General features: G+C 37.6%; 1 protein-coding gene across 1 annotated transcript; it reads left to right on the top strand.

Moving 5' to 3' along the window:
* The first annotated feature begins 1,931 nt into the window (after positions 1–1,931).
* On the top strand, positions 1,932–17,584 carry LOC122823058 (G protein-activated inward rectifier potassium channel 1-like). Its single transcript, XM_044102290.1, has 3 exons — positions 1,932–3,237; positions 13,401–13,617; positions 13,978–17,584. The coding sequence occupies exons 1-3, from the start codon at positions 2,569–2,571 to the stop codon at positions 14,637–14,639; spliced, it is 1,548 nt and encodes a 515-aa protein (XP_043958225.1). The 5' UTR covers positions 1,932–2,568; the 3' UTR covers positions 14,640–17,584.
* Positions 17,585–17,757: the final 173 nt, after the last annotated feature.

Genomic DNA, 17,757 nt, shown 5'->3' with positions numbered 1-17,757 from the left:
CAAAACTTACAGCTGCATGTCAGTGTGATATATCAAAATAACAAAACTTTTGTATCACTGTCACTTTGTCCAGCTTGTTTCTTAAAAATAGACATGCCAGTTTTTCAGTCTTGACCAATTCCTCTTCGCTTTCGCACTGCAAACTCCATTCAAAACTTGAGAACTAACAACTCAGAAATGGAAGGAAATTTTAAACATGGTTTTCAACATTCTTTTCCTCCATAATTCTTTGACTTGATTTAAAAATAATTGCATCTTCCTTGAGTAGTATCCCATATAGTACATCTAAATGTCTGTATTTCTTTATAGTCTATAAGATAAATCAATGTACTTTGATGGATGCTGGAATTTTGATTGTTTCGTGACATCCTGTAATGGACACAAATCAAAGGTTTCTTAGTTTAGTTTAAATGAATTATTTCCTTTAAAAGATTTTAGCGAGAAAATGTGAAAACCCCTCTTAAATGTTGTCTCAAGTCTCACTGATTCGTGATTCACACTGTTTATACTTGAATAATCATATTGAGAGTAGAGAGAGAAAAAAAATTGCCCCTGGCTGTGTTCCTAAGATAGGCTGATAACCTGTGCAGGGTGGACTTAATTTTGCATCAAATTTTGCTGGCTTGTAAAAAGTCATGTATAAAACCATAATGACAAAGATATGTTATTACACTACATTATATTGCATTATGCAACCTCCAGAGCCACATAAAAACAGGTACTAAGTCGTCTTTCTATCACCTGAAGAACATTTCCAGGATTAAAGGACTTATGTCTCAGCCAGATCTAGAGAAACTCATCCATGCGTTTATCTACAGTTGCATTGATTACTGCAAAAGCGTCTTCATAGGTCTGTCCAACAAATCAATCAAACAGCTGCAGCTGATCCAGAATGCTGCTGCTCGTATTCTCACTAAAACCAGGAAGAAAGAACACATAACACCAGTTTTAAAGTTCCTTCACTGGCTCCCTGTAGCTCAAAGATTAGACTTTGAAATACTGTTTTTAGTTTATAAATCACTGAATGGTTTAGCACCACAATACATTAAAGATCTGCTGTTGTATCAACCTTCCAAACCTCTCAGGTCTTCTGGTTCTGCTCTGCATCCCCAGAACCAGAACCAAACGAGGAGACGCAGCATTTAGCATCTATGTACCACAAATCTGGAACAAACATCCAGAAAACTGTAAAACAGATGAAACACTGACTTCCTTTAAATCTCGACTAAAAACCCACTTGTTTAGAATTGTATTTGAAATGTAATCAATTACAAATTTATTGATGGAACTTGACTTAATGTTCTGTTTTGATTGTTAATTCTATGTTGCATTGTGTTTTTGTGTTTGATATGATGTTAAGCACTTTGAAATGCCTTGCTGCTGAAATGTGCTATACAAATAAAATTTGATTTGATTTATGCAAACAAGGCTAGCTTGAGTTCAGTGGGTGTGGCTTCTTCATTCATCCAGTACATCTAAATGTCTAAAAGTATCATTTCAGTTTTGTAACTTGCTAAATACATTCCTAAAATCACTTTTTAAATGTTTGAAAAAAGTTGTAACTTTAACTTTAAGCAAAATATAATTGAATCTTGTTGTTGAGGGAGGTTTAATATTTCTCCAAGTTCATTTTCTTGGTTTTTCTCTTTTCTTGTATATAATAATGTTTCATATCAGTGTTGGATCTGAGACAATCAAAAACAATACACCAATGCTGCAAAACTCCTTATCTTTGTCTTTGATGATTTCGCAGAAGTGTGATGCAAAAACAACAAAAAAACAGACACTGAGTAAAAAAAAAAAAAAAAAAAAAAAAAAAAAAAAAAAAAATAAAAGCCATTATATCATTTTAATTCCAAATTTTACTTAAAGAATGCCGTGACAGTAAACTAGTTTATTTTCTGATTATAAATATTCCTCACTTTTGAACAGCCATTTTTTAAAACCAATAATTGCCTCAGGGTTACGTCTGCTGCACCAACACTAGGGGGAACTAAACAGCTGTAAATAGGCAGCTGGCGACAGTAAGCTGTAATTTCTTAGTTGTGCAATAGTCTGAACGTATCTGCTTGATATAATTAAAGAAAATAAATACATTTATAAATGAAAAAGCCCTACGTAAATTTTCAGCGCACTACTTTTAGTGTCTGAATGGAGGAAGGTGCATAATAAAAGACGCCACTAGAATACCGCTGTGCCATAAGTGCGCACTAAACTGTTCCTCTTGCTCACTGGAGCAAGAATACCGTGGTATTCAAACTGTATTTGAATACCACTCACAGCTTTGGTTTTCAGCCCTAAGCCCTTCCCACAAATGAGGAAGAAACACAAAGTTGGCACTTAGAAGAGACCTCTCTGCGTAAAAAGGAGCGAGCCTGGATTGTGCGTTGCGCAGAATCGCTGCTCGCTTAAATTTACAGAAGAGAGGCGCATCTCCACCTCACAGGATGCGAGAATAGCGCGCTGAATGGTGCTGCCTGGTTTTAGGCACGGAGGACGAAAAGTTGCGCAAAAAGCCCAGTCCTGCGCCAGGAGAACCCGGCTGTTTTCAGTTAGGCGAGTGGCACGATGTCGGCTCTACGGAGGAAATTCGGCGCGGACTATCAGGTGGTGAACACCAGCAGAAGCATGACTTTTTCTGCGCCGGCGAAGAGGAAGCGGCAGCGCTTCGTGGAGAAGAACGGCCGCTGCAACGTCCAGCACGGTAACCTTGGGGGGGAGACCAGCAGGTACCTGTCCGACCTCTTCACGACGCTGGTGGATCTCAAGTGGCGGTGGAACCTGCTCATCTTCATCCTAACCTACACGGTGGCGTGGCTGGTCATGGCTTCTATGTGGTGGGTGATCGCGTATATCCGCGGGGATCTGAGCACCAGCGGCCACGACCCGTCCTACACGCCGTGCGTCGCCAACGTCTACAACTTTCCCTCCGCGTTCCTGTTCTTCATCGAGACCGAGGCGACAATCGGCTACGGCTCCCGCTACATCACCGAAAAGTGCCCGGAGGGCATCATCCTCTTTCTCTTCCAGTCCCTGCTGGGCTCCATCGTGGACGCCTTCCTCATCGGCTGCATGTTCATCAAGATGTCGCAGCCGAAGAAGCGCGCGGAGACACTCATGTTCAGCCAGGACGCGGTCATTTCTCAGCGGGACGGAAAGTTGTGCCTCATGTTCCGCGTGGGGAACCTACGGAACAGCCACATGGTCTCCGCGCAGATCAGGTGCAAACTCATCAAGGTAGGCTGAGGCCGGAGTCCAATGTGCTCCTTTATGCACAATCCTAACTCTGGAGAGGTCATTATCAGAAGCAGATTAATTGTCCGTCACTTCATTTGCTGAGTGCTCATCAGACTCTCAGAGGACGCCACAAGTCAAGCATTCAATTTCTATTCAGCTTTAAAAATTGACGAAATTCCCAGAAGATTTATAATTTTATTATTAGATATTTGTTAATGGCTCACCATTCTACCTCCTGAAGATCTACTTCGGAGCCGAATTAATCACCGCCTTGTGCAGCTTTTCTTCCTCTTTGTTCCAGAAGTGCTGAGTGTGCTGCCTGATGGAGTCAGGGTCATCAGAAACAATGTCCCCCACATTAGGTGTCAGAGCTTTACACTAGCTTGCAAAATTATTATTTCCACATTTCCTCATATTAAAAGTACAAATTTTAATTTGTTTGGTGGGGATTATTTTAATGGCCACTATGAACTGCTCATAACTGAAGGAAAAATCGCATGTTCCCCAAAGGTTTTACAAATCTGCAAATTGTTGCAATTCCATGGAGATGATCTGTTGACATTGATTTTAAAAAATTGACCCGCAGATTCTCAATCAGATTTAGATCTGGACTTTGACTGGACCATTATAACAATGAGAAATGCTTGATTCTGCACCATTTCATTGCAGCGCTGGCTGCATTGTTGAAACATGTTGTCCTGCTGGAAGGTGAACCTCACTCACAGGCCAAGAAAAAAAAGACTTTCCCAGGCCTAATTATTTTGCAGTCTCAGATAGGATCCCACCTAGGATTCCCTAGTATTTAGCTGTATCTATATTACTCTAACTCTGACTGACTTCTCTCCCTCTGCAGCTCCTCCAGAGTCACCATGGCTTCTCTTTGCAGCTGCAAGTAGGGCTGCATTAAATTTGCACTCCTCAAAAAATCTAATATAGAATGTCAATACACGTTACAATGATTATATGACTTGTTTTTATTGTTACTGTCTTTGAGTTTATTCCAAACATACACAACAGAAGTAAGTAGTTTATTAAGGAGAAATCCTTATTATCATTCCAACAACATAGTTTTATCGAAAAGCTTGCAGCTGTATACAGCAGGAATGTTGTGATGCATTGTTTAACCTCAGTTGTAATGTGAAAAAAAAAATGTGAAGAAGCTCAAAATGCATGAATACTTTTGCAAAGCACTCGATATCCAGGTGTCCACATCAGATAATTACACCCAAACTGTGACTTTTGATTAAAAGATTGGCTGAATCAGTTTCTGTGTACACTGGGCGAGTGGCAGTGAATGCAAACCTCTAGGTTATACATTTTCTTGAACATAAAGCCCCTGCACAGATCTGAAGCACAGAGAGCTGACAGTGAGAAAGCATTTTATGAAACACTGTCAGTTCTAAAAAAAAAAAGAAAAAAAGAGAGGATAAAAGCAAAGCTGAGGCGGCTTCTGGTGGCTGTGATAAAAGAGAGGAGGAACACACATGACAAACAACTTCAAACTGACAAAAACAGACAAACTCCAGCAACAAAACAGGATTTTTGCATCTTTTGCTGTCAGCGGGGAGATGTGTTTTACATTTCTCCACAGTAATATTTTGTATTTGTGCTAAAAAAGTGTAGTCTCTGCACCAAAATATCACACGGCACGGACTTCCAACGTACCTCCAGTGTTCAAATCCCTTAAAGATGTCTGCATTACTGCGTATCTGACAGGTAGAGTTAGTGGTGCATTCACAGTCGCTGCGATTTAATCTGACGTGACAGGCTACATTCTCCACGTCGAAGGGAGAGTTTTCAGTTAGAAGTGCTCCCACAGGATTTTAAGTTTATTCTCTGTAGAGCTTAGATGATATAATTCATACACCAGTACTTCTTGTCACTGCAGATTTAAAAGCTTTGATTAGTTAACTGTTTATGGTTATGGTATCAGCTTCTTCTGAGATGACTTACATTTCATTTTGTTATCATTTCTTCTCTAATTAATAGCCTGGAAAGGCAAAGAAAAATATGGTCTCTTGATTGCACTTAACAACCCATCAAAGAGAGACTAATCAGGGGGAAAAATGCACAATCATCACCGTTTCTTCCTCCACAGAGGACAGTAGTAAGTCTTGGACTGTTTTATGTTCTGTTATCATTCTCTCTAACTAAGTCTGTTACTGTTTTAAACAGCAAACACAGAATCATACATCATGTTGACATTATCTCTGTGGATTTACTATTCAAGAAGACTGTTGGGACAGTTTTAGCTTTTGTTTTCATCATCAACAGAACTCTTATTACAACAGCTACCGTAGTATTAGACTTACAAGCAGAAATCTCCATCCACTCCATCTTCTCTTTACCTTTTAGCTTTAATTTACCTGTATGATAAAGTACTGTAGGAACTTTAATTGTTGCTTCTTTTTGTTCTCCCTGACTTTACCCTAGTTTAAAAATGTCTTTGGCATTCTTTCAGATACAGATTTGTTAGATATATATGAATCATCTTTTTGGGATTCAAGCCAGAAATTAGATCATGATCTCTTATGTGGTCATTAAATTATCCTTTTGAGCCAATTTATGTGTTTAAATATCATTATCTAAATTACATCCTGAAGCACTACATTCGGTAGTGCCTACAGGACAACCTGTAAAAAAAATTCCAATTGTGTTATCCTCATCTTTTTTATAGTACTTTTTTAAAATCTACACAGCCATAAAACTCTGATTCTGCAGTTTTAAACAGTGTGTAGCATTAAGGTGAATCCGCTTCAGATTAAAGTTTAAGAAACCACAAAGCTGTCCCTGAACGATGAGTTGCATATTATGACAAAAGTTTTGTACAACTTGAACTTTTACAAATTTAATCACTCAACCAAACATTTTGATATATTTTTGGAGAGGATTGTTGGTCAGAGAGCAGCATCAAAATGCTCATTAATGTTAGCCATCTGAAATGTGTGGAATTATTTATTATTCATCCCCTTTTGCTCTAAAACCACTAAATAAAACAAGGCAATGTTGCCTTCTGGGATCATCCTATTTAGTACATAGTTGGTGCAATTTAAACTCGGTATAAACCAAGCTGTTCTATAAAGGCCTCAGAAGTTTATTACAGAATATTGGAGAACAAATAGCATCACTAAGACAAAGGAACCCAGCAGAAATATCAGGGAGAAAGACATGGAGAATTCGGTAAATTTGGGTCAGTTGGGGCCCATATAGTTGCAACATTTGTTACATTTCCAGCTGAGGAGGTTCACTTTCACACTGCACCCTTTCAAACAAACCAAACCCTTTGAAAAACGTGTTCACCTCCTCACCCGTAGTAGGGCTGCACCAAGAACCACTGAAGGAAATGACATAAAAACCTGCAAAGAAGATATGAGTACAACTTCCTATTAACAAAAATGGAGTGGCGTCAGATTTCAGCGGTTGTAGGATTTCTTTTTTGTTGTTGGCAAAAGAACACAAAAAGTTTCTCCCTCTTGCTTTAGACTCGTAAATTTGTTTTGGTTATATTTACTCAAAATGCCTTGGGTATAGTTTGTTTCCTACTGTTAGAGCGCTTTACAGTCACATCTGTATTCAAACCTCACCAAAATTCACTTTTTGGTCTACATCAGAGTTCAGTTGCACATTTACAATTCCACCCAAACAAACCGGACTTTCTAGGTAAACGAAGTAGAGTTTGATTAAAACGGAAAAAACTGGTATGAATGCAACATCAGTTCAGGGATAGGTTAAAAACAATACCTCAAAATTTGAACATCTCACTGATGTTCATCATCTGACTGAGAAGAGTTTGCCACGACTGCAAAGGGTCCAAGACATGTACCTAAACTTAGAGGTTGGGCAAGTAAATCATTAGTAAGAGAAGCAGCTAAGTAGCTCCACAGCAGCTATTACTTCTGTACAAATCAGATTTTTATATTTGTCAGAATAAAGCCATAAGTAACCTTTTCTTAATTTGCTACCAATTCTCCAGGAAAGAAACAAGGGGAAGAGGGTGCTCTTGTCTGACAATATCAAAATCAAACTTTTTTTGGCAAGTACTGTAAATGTTATGTGTGGTGGCAAACTACAATAAGACGTCGACCTTGACTGAGCTTCTTGCAAAGTAACACATGGAGGTGGCAGTACTGAAAATGTTGGAAGCAAGAACAGCTAAAGTTTTATTCAGTAGATGTGAATGTCACTGCAAAACCGACATTCTCTAAAACGTTTGCAGCACTGACTGCAGCAAAAGATGGTTCTGCAAAGTATTGTTTCTCAAAGACTGCACACCAATGCAGGCCTCACTTTTCAGATTTTAGTTGCAAAAAAATGAGACAACCATGAATAATTTCCCTTCGAGTTCACAATGATCCATGATTTTATACTGGTATATCATGTAACACCCCAATAAAACTTCACTGAAGTCTGTGGTGGTAAAAGATCAGAATTCATCACCAGGAAGTATTACACAATCACTTTTAGAAACGGAGCATTAGTTAGTGGTCTGGTAAAACTCTTTTCAAAACTCTGTCTTGCAGAAATAAGAGCTGCTGCAGTAATCTCATTGAATGCTGCTGAACTGCTGCATGACCCGGTCGGTTACAAAGAAATTTAGGCTCAGGCACAGGCTGTAATTTCCTAAGTGGCATGGATACTATGAATTTCTGCAAAAAAAAAAAAAAAAAAAGTAGATGGAATGCATTTTAGTACAACATATAACTCTAAAATCATACTAAAATTAGTGAAAGGAGACATAAGTATTTCTATTTCTGATGCATCTGCTGTTGATGGGCATTGAAGTTAGCCTTGATTTAATTCATTTTATCTGAATAACATTATTAAAATTTTAATTAACTCCTGCAGAAGAGCCCGATATTGTTGCGTTTAGTATTTCTGCCTGACTGAGAAATAGTACCTGTGGGAAGGGGATATGCTGGGATCATATTGAAACGCTATAAACATAGATTATTGCTCATTTTGAATGTAAAAAATATTTTAAGGACTAAATTGACAAGAATGTATTACCTCAACCAAAAAGAATAGGGATGGTTGTGTATTCTAAGTGTGAATTAATTTGAATTAAACAATATTTTATGTTAATTAGATTCTAATTTTTAAGTAATTTAATTACCAGCAGAAACGCAGAGTGAATGTTCCTGTCTTTCCATGCGTGGGATCTTAAAGAGATAAAAGTCCTTGAATCTTCATTAATATTGATGCTGCTATTGTTAATAAAACGGCAGAATGCAGAGGTGCATTGAGCTGTGCAGCTCTGGTGGGAAATGCTTTTAAACAATGTCTGCTGTTAGACCTCTGCATGGAAGAAGAGACATAGGAGAAAGGCAGTAAGCAGTGGCAAACAGAACTAAAATCCAGAGAAAGAGAGTGACAGCTGGGTGGTGCTCATCAGTGTCAGCAGAAGCTCTCTCAGTGGGTTGCAAAGGCAGCAGGAGATGGGAGACAGACATGCAGGAAGACAAGTCCACATTACTTACAACATCTGGCACTGCCAAACACAGGAGGACAACCAGAAAAGGCAGAAAAAAACACCTACACATGACCAGGCTTCAGTCTCACTTAGGAAATGTTGTAAATGATGTCTCAGATGAGACGTGAACATTTGATTTATGTCCTCGAAGCTGAGCTATAAATCTGTTGACTAAACATAAAGCCAAGGACAAATCTGAAGCAACACGCTTCTTTAGCTTTCGATGGTTCTTTACATCAGTACATAACACGTCAGCGCTCAGAACCACTGGTGCTCTGTTCCAGGTGGGGGTGAGTCACCGGGGATTGGCTCTGGTTGTGCTCAACCTGACTCTCAGGTGGCCCGGTAAATTAAACACTCCCTCCGTATCAGGAGCTCTTTCAGAGGCCATTAATTCCTCCCCCTGTGGCACTGAGTGTTTAGCAGCAGGAGGAGAACACACAAGGCTTTCACCTTGTTAGACCTTTCAGTGTCAAATATTCTTCCTTAGCAGAACTGTATGGTTATAATTTAGCCACAATACTTTAGTGTAAGTCAGTGCATCTAAAACGAAAGATTTTAGATGTGATATCTAGGGAACTTGTTTTTCATTTTCATTAATTTTCAGCGTAGATTATTGAAAACATATAATATGTAACAGATACTGCTTTGAAATGTGAGTAAACTGGAACAGCACAGCTAGCTGGTAGAGGAAGTTAGAAAAGTAGCATCAAAGTCATTCAGCATCAAAGTAATTTATCTTTTTCTTTTTTTTTTACCACAGCATCATTCAGTCAACCACTGTAAGAAGCATTCACAGTATCTGAGGTTTTTATTGAATTATTGAGCATATGTATTAAACAACAATAAACATAAAAACTGAAATGTTTGAACACAGTACTTCAGTGCGTTGAGGTTTACAAGCATCTACATACAGCTCCCCATCCCCTAGGAAATGGCTTAGTCAATGTCTGAGCTGCAGACATTGACTAGACTATTGTAAAATAATTATGATTTTTGTTTTTACTATTGTTTTTTGGCTTACCAAATTACAGCCAAGCTTTAGCAGATGAACAGATAGCCTCATATTTTATTTTAGAATTATTTGGCACACTGTGTGCATTTCTTGCTGAATAGAAAAATTGCCAAACATGTCCTTTCATCTTTTCAAAAGGCATTTTTCCAGAGTTTTGCTGATTTCTTCAGATAATGTTTTTTAAACCTGATTAGTGATTTATGCTTTTCCTCCCAAACTCTACAAATGACATCATGTGTCCCAGAAAAGGCACTGCAACCCCTTATGGGCATGGGTGTGTTCTGTTGTTTTTTCTGGTTGTACTCAGTTTTAGTTAAAAATTATATTAAGCATGGCATGAGTTGCAGAACCAACTGCAGGATGGGGTCTGGAAGAATGTTTGTTTTTATTTTGTACGGTTGATTATCTTTATGAAAAAATAAGAAAAAAGCATCCAAAAATGATCCTCAAATATCTTCATGTATTGTAGATTGATGTGGGAAAATTACAATCAGGTCACACCTGCTAGTTGTGACCTTATTGTGGAAAAAAAAAAAATTCTGAGCACAATTCATGAATAAACCCGATTGAGTGATTTTACCTGAACAGTGCTTGGAAATAGTTTTTTTTCCCACAATATGATTAAAATATTAGAATCTTACAAAGTCAACATCATCTGCACTTCCCTAAATAATTTGAAGGCATACACATTTTGATAAAAGCGAACTTCTAAAATTTGAGGACAATTTTTTAAAATTATGAAAATATCTTTCTTTGCTATGGGATTCAGAAAATATTAAGTATTTTGGTAATCATAACTAACATAAAATTGGGAAAAAAAATCATTTTGATTTAATATCAGACAAAGAGAAAAATTTAATGCAGTTTGTTTTACACACACTGCATAAAATTATTTTTGCTTTGACTGAAGCTGTACACTGTCTAATATAGTGACCTAAAACAATTTCTGAAATATACTTATCAATTACTTGGAGACATTTAACCTACATTTGAACAACTACGTGTTAAAGCAAGCCAAGCTCCAGAAAATTAATGAATTTAGAAGCTTCACAGAAGCTAAAGACTTCACACTCACAGATTTCCTCTCTGGAGAGTTTGCTCAGAGTGGAAGATTTGCACATTAAATACTCCAGACTGGGCTTGTATGTGACTGTCTCTGTCAGTTTTAAGAAGGATAGCGTTGTTCTGCATCCAAAAACCGAGACTGGAATATTTTCCCACCACCCTCTGTACTGTCAGACATACTAAATTTGAGCCATATCCTATATTTCCTAAAATAACACACCTTGGGGATTGATACACAATCAGATCATTGATTCTTGTGGATTTTTCTAGCTTTTCTTAGCCTTGCATTAATCATATTAAGCAGCTGCCGGCCTTGCTCTCTGAGTTTCTGATCTAAATTTAGTGGACATGTAACATCGGCTGCATGTCTGCGCATTACTGAAGAAATAAACACTGATGCTGCATGATGGGTGACACTTTCCGTCATGAAGACGAGCCAGGAATCTGTGGGCACAGACGTCTTCCCGTGAAATGTCACACCCTTCTGTCCTCAACATCACTGTGAATACAAATGACAGCCTGTTTGCCATCTGTGGACCAAGTGGCTACTTACTAAGGAAGCCAGGAAGAGAAATAAAGTTAACATTGGGCAACAGGAAGAAGTTCTTGATGCTAGACAAGCAGCTAATCTCACACTGTTACAGACTCAAATTAGACTGTAACAGCAGAGGTCTCAGTTATTAGTACAATTATGTCAGTTCAGAATAAATCTGCTGACAATATTATATACCAGACCTGTAAAAACTGTTGGTTGGTTGGTCCAATGGACAGTTGGTTGGTTGAATGAACTGGATGAACAGATACATAAAATACATAGACAACACACATCTTGCTATCTATGTATTTTTAACTCATGACATGAATTAGCAGTAAATAGATGTGATTCCACAGTTTATCATTCCATACTTCTGTCATTTAGTCAGAATATCATCCTTGACAACTTAATTTGTTACTGAAGTCCCAATATCGGCTTACAATGTGGTCTAATGTTTGAGAGAGAGATGGAAAACAAGGAAGACTAATGTTTTCACACCTTTATTAACACTGCAAAACTGTCAATCATCGACGGCAAAGCTTTACTGCTGCTGCAGCTCCTGGATGAATTGTTAAACTAGTGAAGCACAGTAGTTCTTTCAACAAAAATACTTTTGTTGCCTTATCCATTGAAACCCCAGATTAAATGTGATGTTACTCAATTTATGAATGTTGTTGGCCTGTTAAAGCTAACTAAGTGTAGGGAAAATCCCTCTTTTTCTCTTTATTTTCATCCTCCTCTTCAGTAAGAGGGTTGTGATGGAAACAGTCCCAGACAGCTGCAGCGTCTTTACGTTTATTGGCATCATGCCATCTACTACTGTACAACAAAATAACTTCCTGCGCAATTCGTTTCTGTCCCTAAATACAGAAGGAAATCACCTTTTCATAGCAATTACATGCAGCCTTCAACACTTCCCTCCTCACCTGTCAGTTAAGGTAAAAATATGAATAAATAGAATAAAATATAGGCTTGCAGCAAAACAGTTGGAAGTAGCTGTGAATAAAAACTGTCCCCTAAAGTGCTGTTGTTTACCAGACATTGTCTGTCTGTCAGAGTAGCCTTGAATTGTGAATAGCTGTCACCCATAGGGTTATAAAACAAAGAAAGCAAAGGAAGTGCCTTGAATTTTGAATTTTGGAAGAGCTCATTCAACCGTCTTTAAGGCCTCTAATGTATTCCCCTCATCTGGGAGGTCTTATTAGAACTTAAAGTGATGTTATTTAAATCACTGTTGTAAATCAGAAGCTTGTAGTAGGAGACAGTTAGATGCTGGCACAGATCTTAGCGGGAACTAACATCCGTAGTTTTCCTTCTCTCTGGGGTACAGCCAATCAGTGCAAAGGAAAATAAATGGAACTTTTGGATCTGTTGCTTTGCAAAAAGCATCCAATAGCGTGTCAAAAAGCATTTTGCTTTGGTATTTCAGCTTCCCAAGCTGCATTTTCATCTGATATGCTGCACAAAAATAACCCTAAATAGGGAAATTTTCCTCAAATAATTTGGCGTTATATTCCACAGAAAAATCCATGAATAGGTGAATGTGCAAACACTGAAATATGTATGTGGGCTCACTACTTTGTGTAAAAACATTGATGTAGAATATTTCTGACAGAAGGAATTTTAATTAATGTTTAGGTTTGAGATTCACGTTGGGATTTTCCATGGATATTATCAACATTCACCCTTTTCATAAAACTTGAATTTGGCTGGAGTAGCGAAAAGCCGATAGTTAAGTTCTTGTCTTATGATTAGCATAAACGTCAAATTAATTGCAGTCTTTTAACCAGTTCTCAATACAACAAAAATAAATACTGATGTCATCATGGCCTATATAGCTAAATTTTTGTCACGTTCAACTAAAACTAATTTCTCTTTGGAAAGCAAAAACTCATATAAAAGTTGTAGCGATATTTATGTTTATGATGAGTGGCTGTACTTCTTACCCAAACTGTGTGTTAAATCAGCTCATTTCTGGTGACATTTACTGCTGTGTGAATAATCCTAAAAAAATATATCTCTTGGCAAACAAAAATGTCAATTCTACTCCCAAACGTGTGAATCATTTGTGTTTGCAGTCTAGACAGACCCCAGAGGGTGAGTTTCTGCCTCTGGACCAGTGCGAGCTGGACGTGGGTTTTGGCACGGGAGCGGACCAGCTTTTCTTGGTGTCACCTCTCACCATCTGCCACGAGATCAACACTAACAGCCCATTCTTTGATCTCTCCCAGCGCTCGCTCATGAACGAGCAGTTTGAGATAGTAGTTATTCTAGAGGGCATTGTCGAAACCACAGGTGAGCGCAAAATCTTACATTCACATTTCTGTCTTCTTTGCTGTAACATTTGGATAACCGCTCCTGGTGCCTAATCTTTTGTTTCATCGTCTTTTAGCCTGTGGCACAGATCCCTTTCTCAGTTGTATGAAATATTGAACAGAATGTTTAATTTCATGGTTTTAATTATTCAGTAGCACAAGCTTTTATCCGTCATGGCTGTATTTTTCATGTCTTCTCCCTGAAGCAGTTCACTACTATTAATTTCTCTTCGTTTTTTGCTCTCACTACTTATGTACTTTTCTTGGGCTCTTTTCTGTACTTTCATCTTTTCTTGTTTACTTTTGAAAACATCCCTTTCTCTGTAACTTCTCTTTGTAGGTATGACATGCCAAGCAAGAACATCTTACACGGAGGATGAAGTCCTGTGGGGCCATCGATTCCTTCCTGTCATGTCTCTAGAAGACGGTTTCTTCAGAGTTGACTACTCTCAGTTCCACAACACCTTTGAGGTTCCCACGCCTCCCTACAGTGTCAAAGAGCAGGAGGAGAAGTCTTCTCTGACGTCCCCGAATCCCGTAGCTATTGCTCCCACTCTCCCATCACCTTTGCTGGGCAACAGAGTGGGCCGCCGGGAAAGGCTTCTCTCAGCTGACCATGCGGAGAACCCGGAGGATCAGGCCTCCAGGCTGCCCAGCAAGCTCCAGCGAATGAGCTCCACCAAGGAGGAGCACCTGTGGAGGGCGCTGAAGACGGGAACAGCCTTGCCCGGCGGTAAAGCCTACAGCACTGGAGACCTTTCGCTCAGCATCCAGCGGTTTAGGTCCAGCTCCATCCCGGCTGTGAAGCATGGACAGCCTGAGGAGCAAGTCAAGCTGCTTGATCTTGATGCTGACGAGGGGGATCCGGTGAAACACAGACAGTCAACAGCAATTAGCACCATCGGCTCTGCGACGCCAGCACCAGTCCCGTTCCCCTCGATGGGGAGTCGGGCAGAGGACAATTTACCCCCAAAACTGCGCAAAATGAACGCTGACCGCTGATAAAAATACAAAAAATCTCAAACAGGCTTCAAGGGCATTGCATAGACACAAAGACTACTGTGACCTAGATTCCCCCCTGCAGTTTTTGTTCTTTACTGTTCACTTAATGCAATCTCTTTACTAAGCTGTCGATTGCTACAAATAGGACGATGCCAATAAGCCATCCATCCGCTCAAACTGTGAGTCAGTTTTGATAGATCACCATCTGTGCCCCCCACAGACTTCTAACACTTATCTGTGTGTGCTTGTTTTTTTTTATTTCTACAGTTACATCACATGTTCTCTGATCTTCATAAACTGCTGTATGTTTTTCTAACTAAAAAGCAACAAAGGGATGAATAATTAAATAGAAATTACTATTTGCCAAATCTTCCCCCAAACCACTGCTTTACCAGGCACAACTTAGGACAAAAAATGAACATGACAAAGTATTGAATAAGAAAGGTTTTTTGTAATTTTGTAATAATAATTTACTATAATAATGTAGATTTTTGTGGTGTATAATTTACACTATAATTTAAAAGCATAAATTATAGTGTAAATTGTACACTATAAGCTAGTGTATAAATTATTGGCAGTCGTTTTTTTATATTGCCTGGCTTTCTTTGGGTTTTTTTTTGTATTTAGCCATTAACTATAGCCTAACTCAGGATATGTAGCCATTACTTGTTGAACAAAGGGATGAATAAATCCCTTTATTTAGGAGCTGCACAAGGAGAAACCAGAACTTTATTGGCAAATTGTTGGTTTAATTACAAACTAGTGATGAACAGGACTCAATGTGTTTGATCAGTTTGGTATTTTCTACTCACTGGCCTGTGTAAAGGGCTAATATTTGCGCTGAATGGCTAACCCTAAGTCTATGTTTGCTAGTGTTACGTTTAAAATTTTTTCAGAATACAAAGGTTCTAGCATTTGCACCTTTACTTCAGAAAATAAAGTTAGCTATTGCTTAAAACTCTGCATGTGTCACTTATTTCATGATCATAACCTTGCAATCTAAAACAAATAGTATACGAAGGCTGCGTTTATGCTAACATTAGCATAAATAGCTGTATAGCATAAAATGGGTCCTAATGGCTTATTATTTGTTTCAACACATTGTGTGTCCTAATGGGACCTTTTTCTGTTCTCTTTAACACTGTGAAAATTACACCCTGAGTGGTTATGACATACCATAAAACTCACAGCTCATAAATTCGTACCCTACTGTGACTCAGTGTGCACAAGTAAATAAAACTTAATGAAACCAGCCTGAGAACACACATCACACAATCTTAATGTAGGAAACAAAAAATATACTAGAATCAAATTGCATTTTGTTTTAAGTAAGAAGAAAATCAGCTTGCCACAATCGCCGCGAACTGCACATGTACCACGTATCCTGGTGCTACATTGACTGAGGTGTGGTGTGACTGATTCATTAAGTTTACTAAATCAGATCATTTTACAGCTCCAGACCTTTAGGCTTCTTTAGGCAAGAAACCTAAAGACAAACAATTTAGATATGGTGAACGCATTGGGGTATTATATTCATTGTTAATATAAAGAAATTGTAAGCAACCACTGCACATTTATTACTGGGACTTACATCTTCTGAGTCCCATTTCAGAAAAATTTCTTGAAACGCCCAATGAACTGGGAATTGTGATGTGGAATATTTGACATCCTGAGTTACTTGCAGTCACAAAAAATGGCTGCCACACAGAAAATATAATGAATTTTGCACAAATGAACAGTTTGATTTCTGTTTATTGTATCTCAATACCCCGTGGCATTAATGTACACCCTTCGTTTGTGAACATGTTCCTTTAGAATATGAATGCACAGGCTGTAAAATGGAGAGGAATACAGTATTATTGTTGTGTCTTGCTAATAGTCGTTAGTCTTGTCATAAAATGAAAGCTAAATGCATATAAAATATATTCTTTAATGGAGAGTTTATTTTGTCAGTCAGCTTTAATTAATTCCAGTACTTATTTGAATTTGTTTATTCAAATAATAAATTCAATAATATTGGTGTTTTATTTTGCCACACTTTTTTTGTTAAACTACTCTACTTTATGTATGTCATGAACTTTTACTGTTTTAACTCTGTCATTATTTTTTATTTCATGTCATTATCTTTGTCGTGGGTCTGGTCAAGATAAAATAAGTAAATAGAAAAAGAAACAAAATTGATTGACAAAATAAGCTCCACAATAAAAATATTTTTATTTAAATTTACTTTTGTTTATTTTTTGTTTTTAAAGGGGGGGCTTTTATTTATTTGATTGAAAATTTTGAAAACATTTATCAATAACAGTATTTATTTTGAATGAAGCAGCTCTTCATAATTTTGACCTTGTTTTTTAAATGTTTTTAAAATCAAGTCTTTCACATTGTACAATCAAATAGCCTTCAAAAGACATTATTAAAAGCTTTTTTTTGATTATGTATTTAAAATAGAGCCGAAACCTTAAATGGTTTGATGGTTTGGATTTTTGTTGTTGTTGTTTTATGTATAAATTGAACAATTTTCCTAACAATAGATTTCAGCAGTTTCAAAGCTTTTGGATAAATCATGGGTAAATTATCAAAAACATATGTTGGCTTAGATCCTTTCAATCTTTGGCACTATTTTCTATATTTTATACAAACACTATTCTATTTAGACATAATTTTGAGATATGTATGGGTAAACAGTAAACAGATGGGGTGGCACAGTTCATCATGTGCTCCGTCTCATAACATACCAATAAAATATCAGGTCAGGCCATGATGATACAGTCGATGTATTAATTAATTTTTTCGACATATGTTATTCAAAGTCTTGATTTAAGCTTTTTGATGGTGAAGTACACCATCATGTTAGCATGTTAGAATACATTTGGGGCAAATCAGTACCTAATTTATTGCTGATTTTCAAATTTTGCTCAATTTCAAATAAAAGCATAGTCTCCACATTTTTTGTTATCTGATTTCATTTAAAAAGACAGAATGTCAATGAAAAAAATCTAAAATAAATGTAATAAACAAAATAAATACTAAGTCCTATACAACCCAACCAGAATATTGGTCCCACAAATAGTTTTTTATTGCATCTAGATCAATCTATGTATCATTTTTGACCATAACT

The sequence above is a fragment of the Gambusia affinis genome, linkage group LG20 (assembly GCF_019740435.1).
Source record: "Gambusia affinis linkage group LG20, SWU_Gaff_1.0, whole genome shotgun sequence".
NCBI lineage: Eukaryota > Metazoa > Chordata > Actinopteri > Cyprinodontiformes > Poeciliidae > Gambusia > Gambusia affinis.
This window is presented reverse-complemented; position numbering and strand designations above follow the sequence as displayed.

Bases quoted from the DNA above. Each gene is read 5' to 3' on its own strand.
- LOC122823058 (XM_044102290.1), top strand. From the start codon at position 2,569: ATGTCGGCTCTACGGAGGAAATTCGGCGCGGACTATCAGGTGGTGAAC. The intron at 3,238-13,400 runs GTAGGCTGAGGC...TTGTGTTTGCAG, and splicing joins TCAGGTGCAAACTCATCAAG to TCTAGACAGACCCCAGAGGG. The intron at 13,618-13,977 runs GTGAGCGCAAAA...TTCTCTTTGTAG, and splicing joins GGGCATTGTCGAAACCACAG to GTATGACATGCCAAGCAAGA.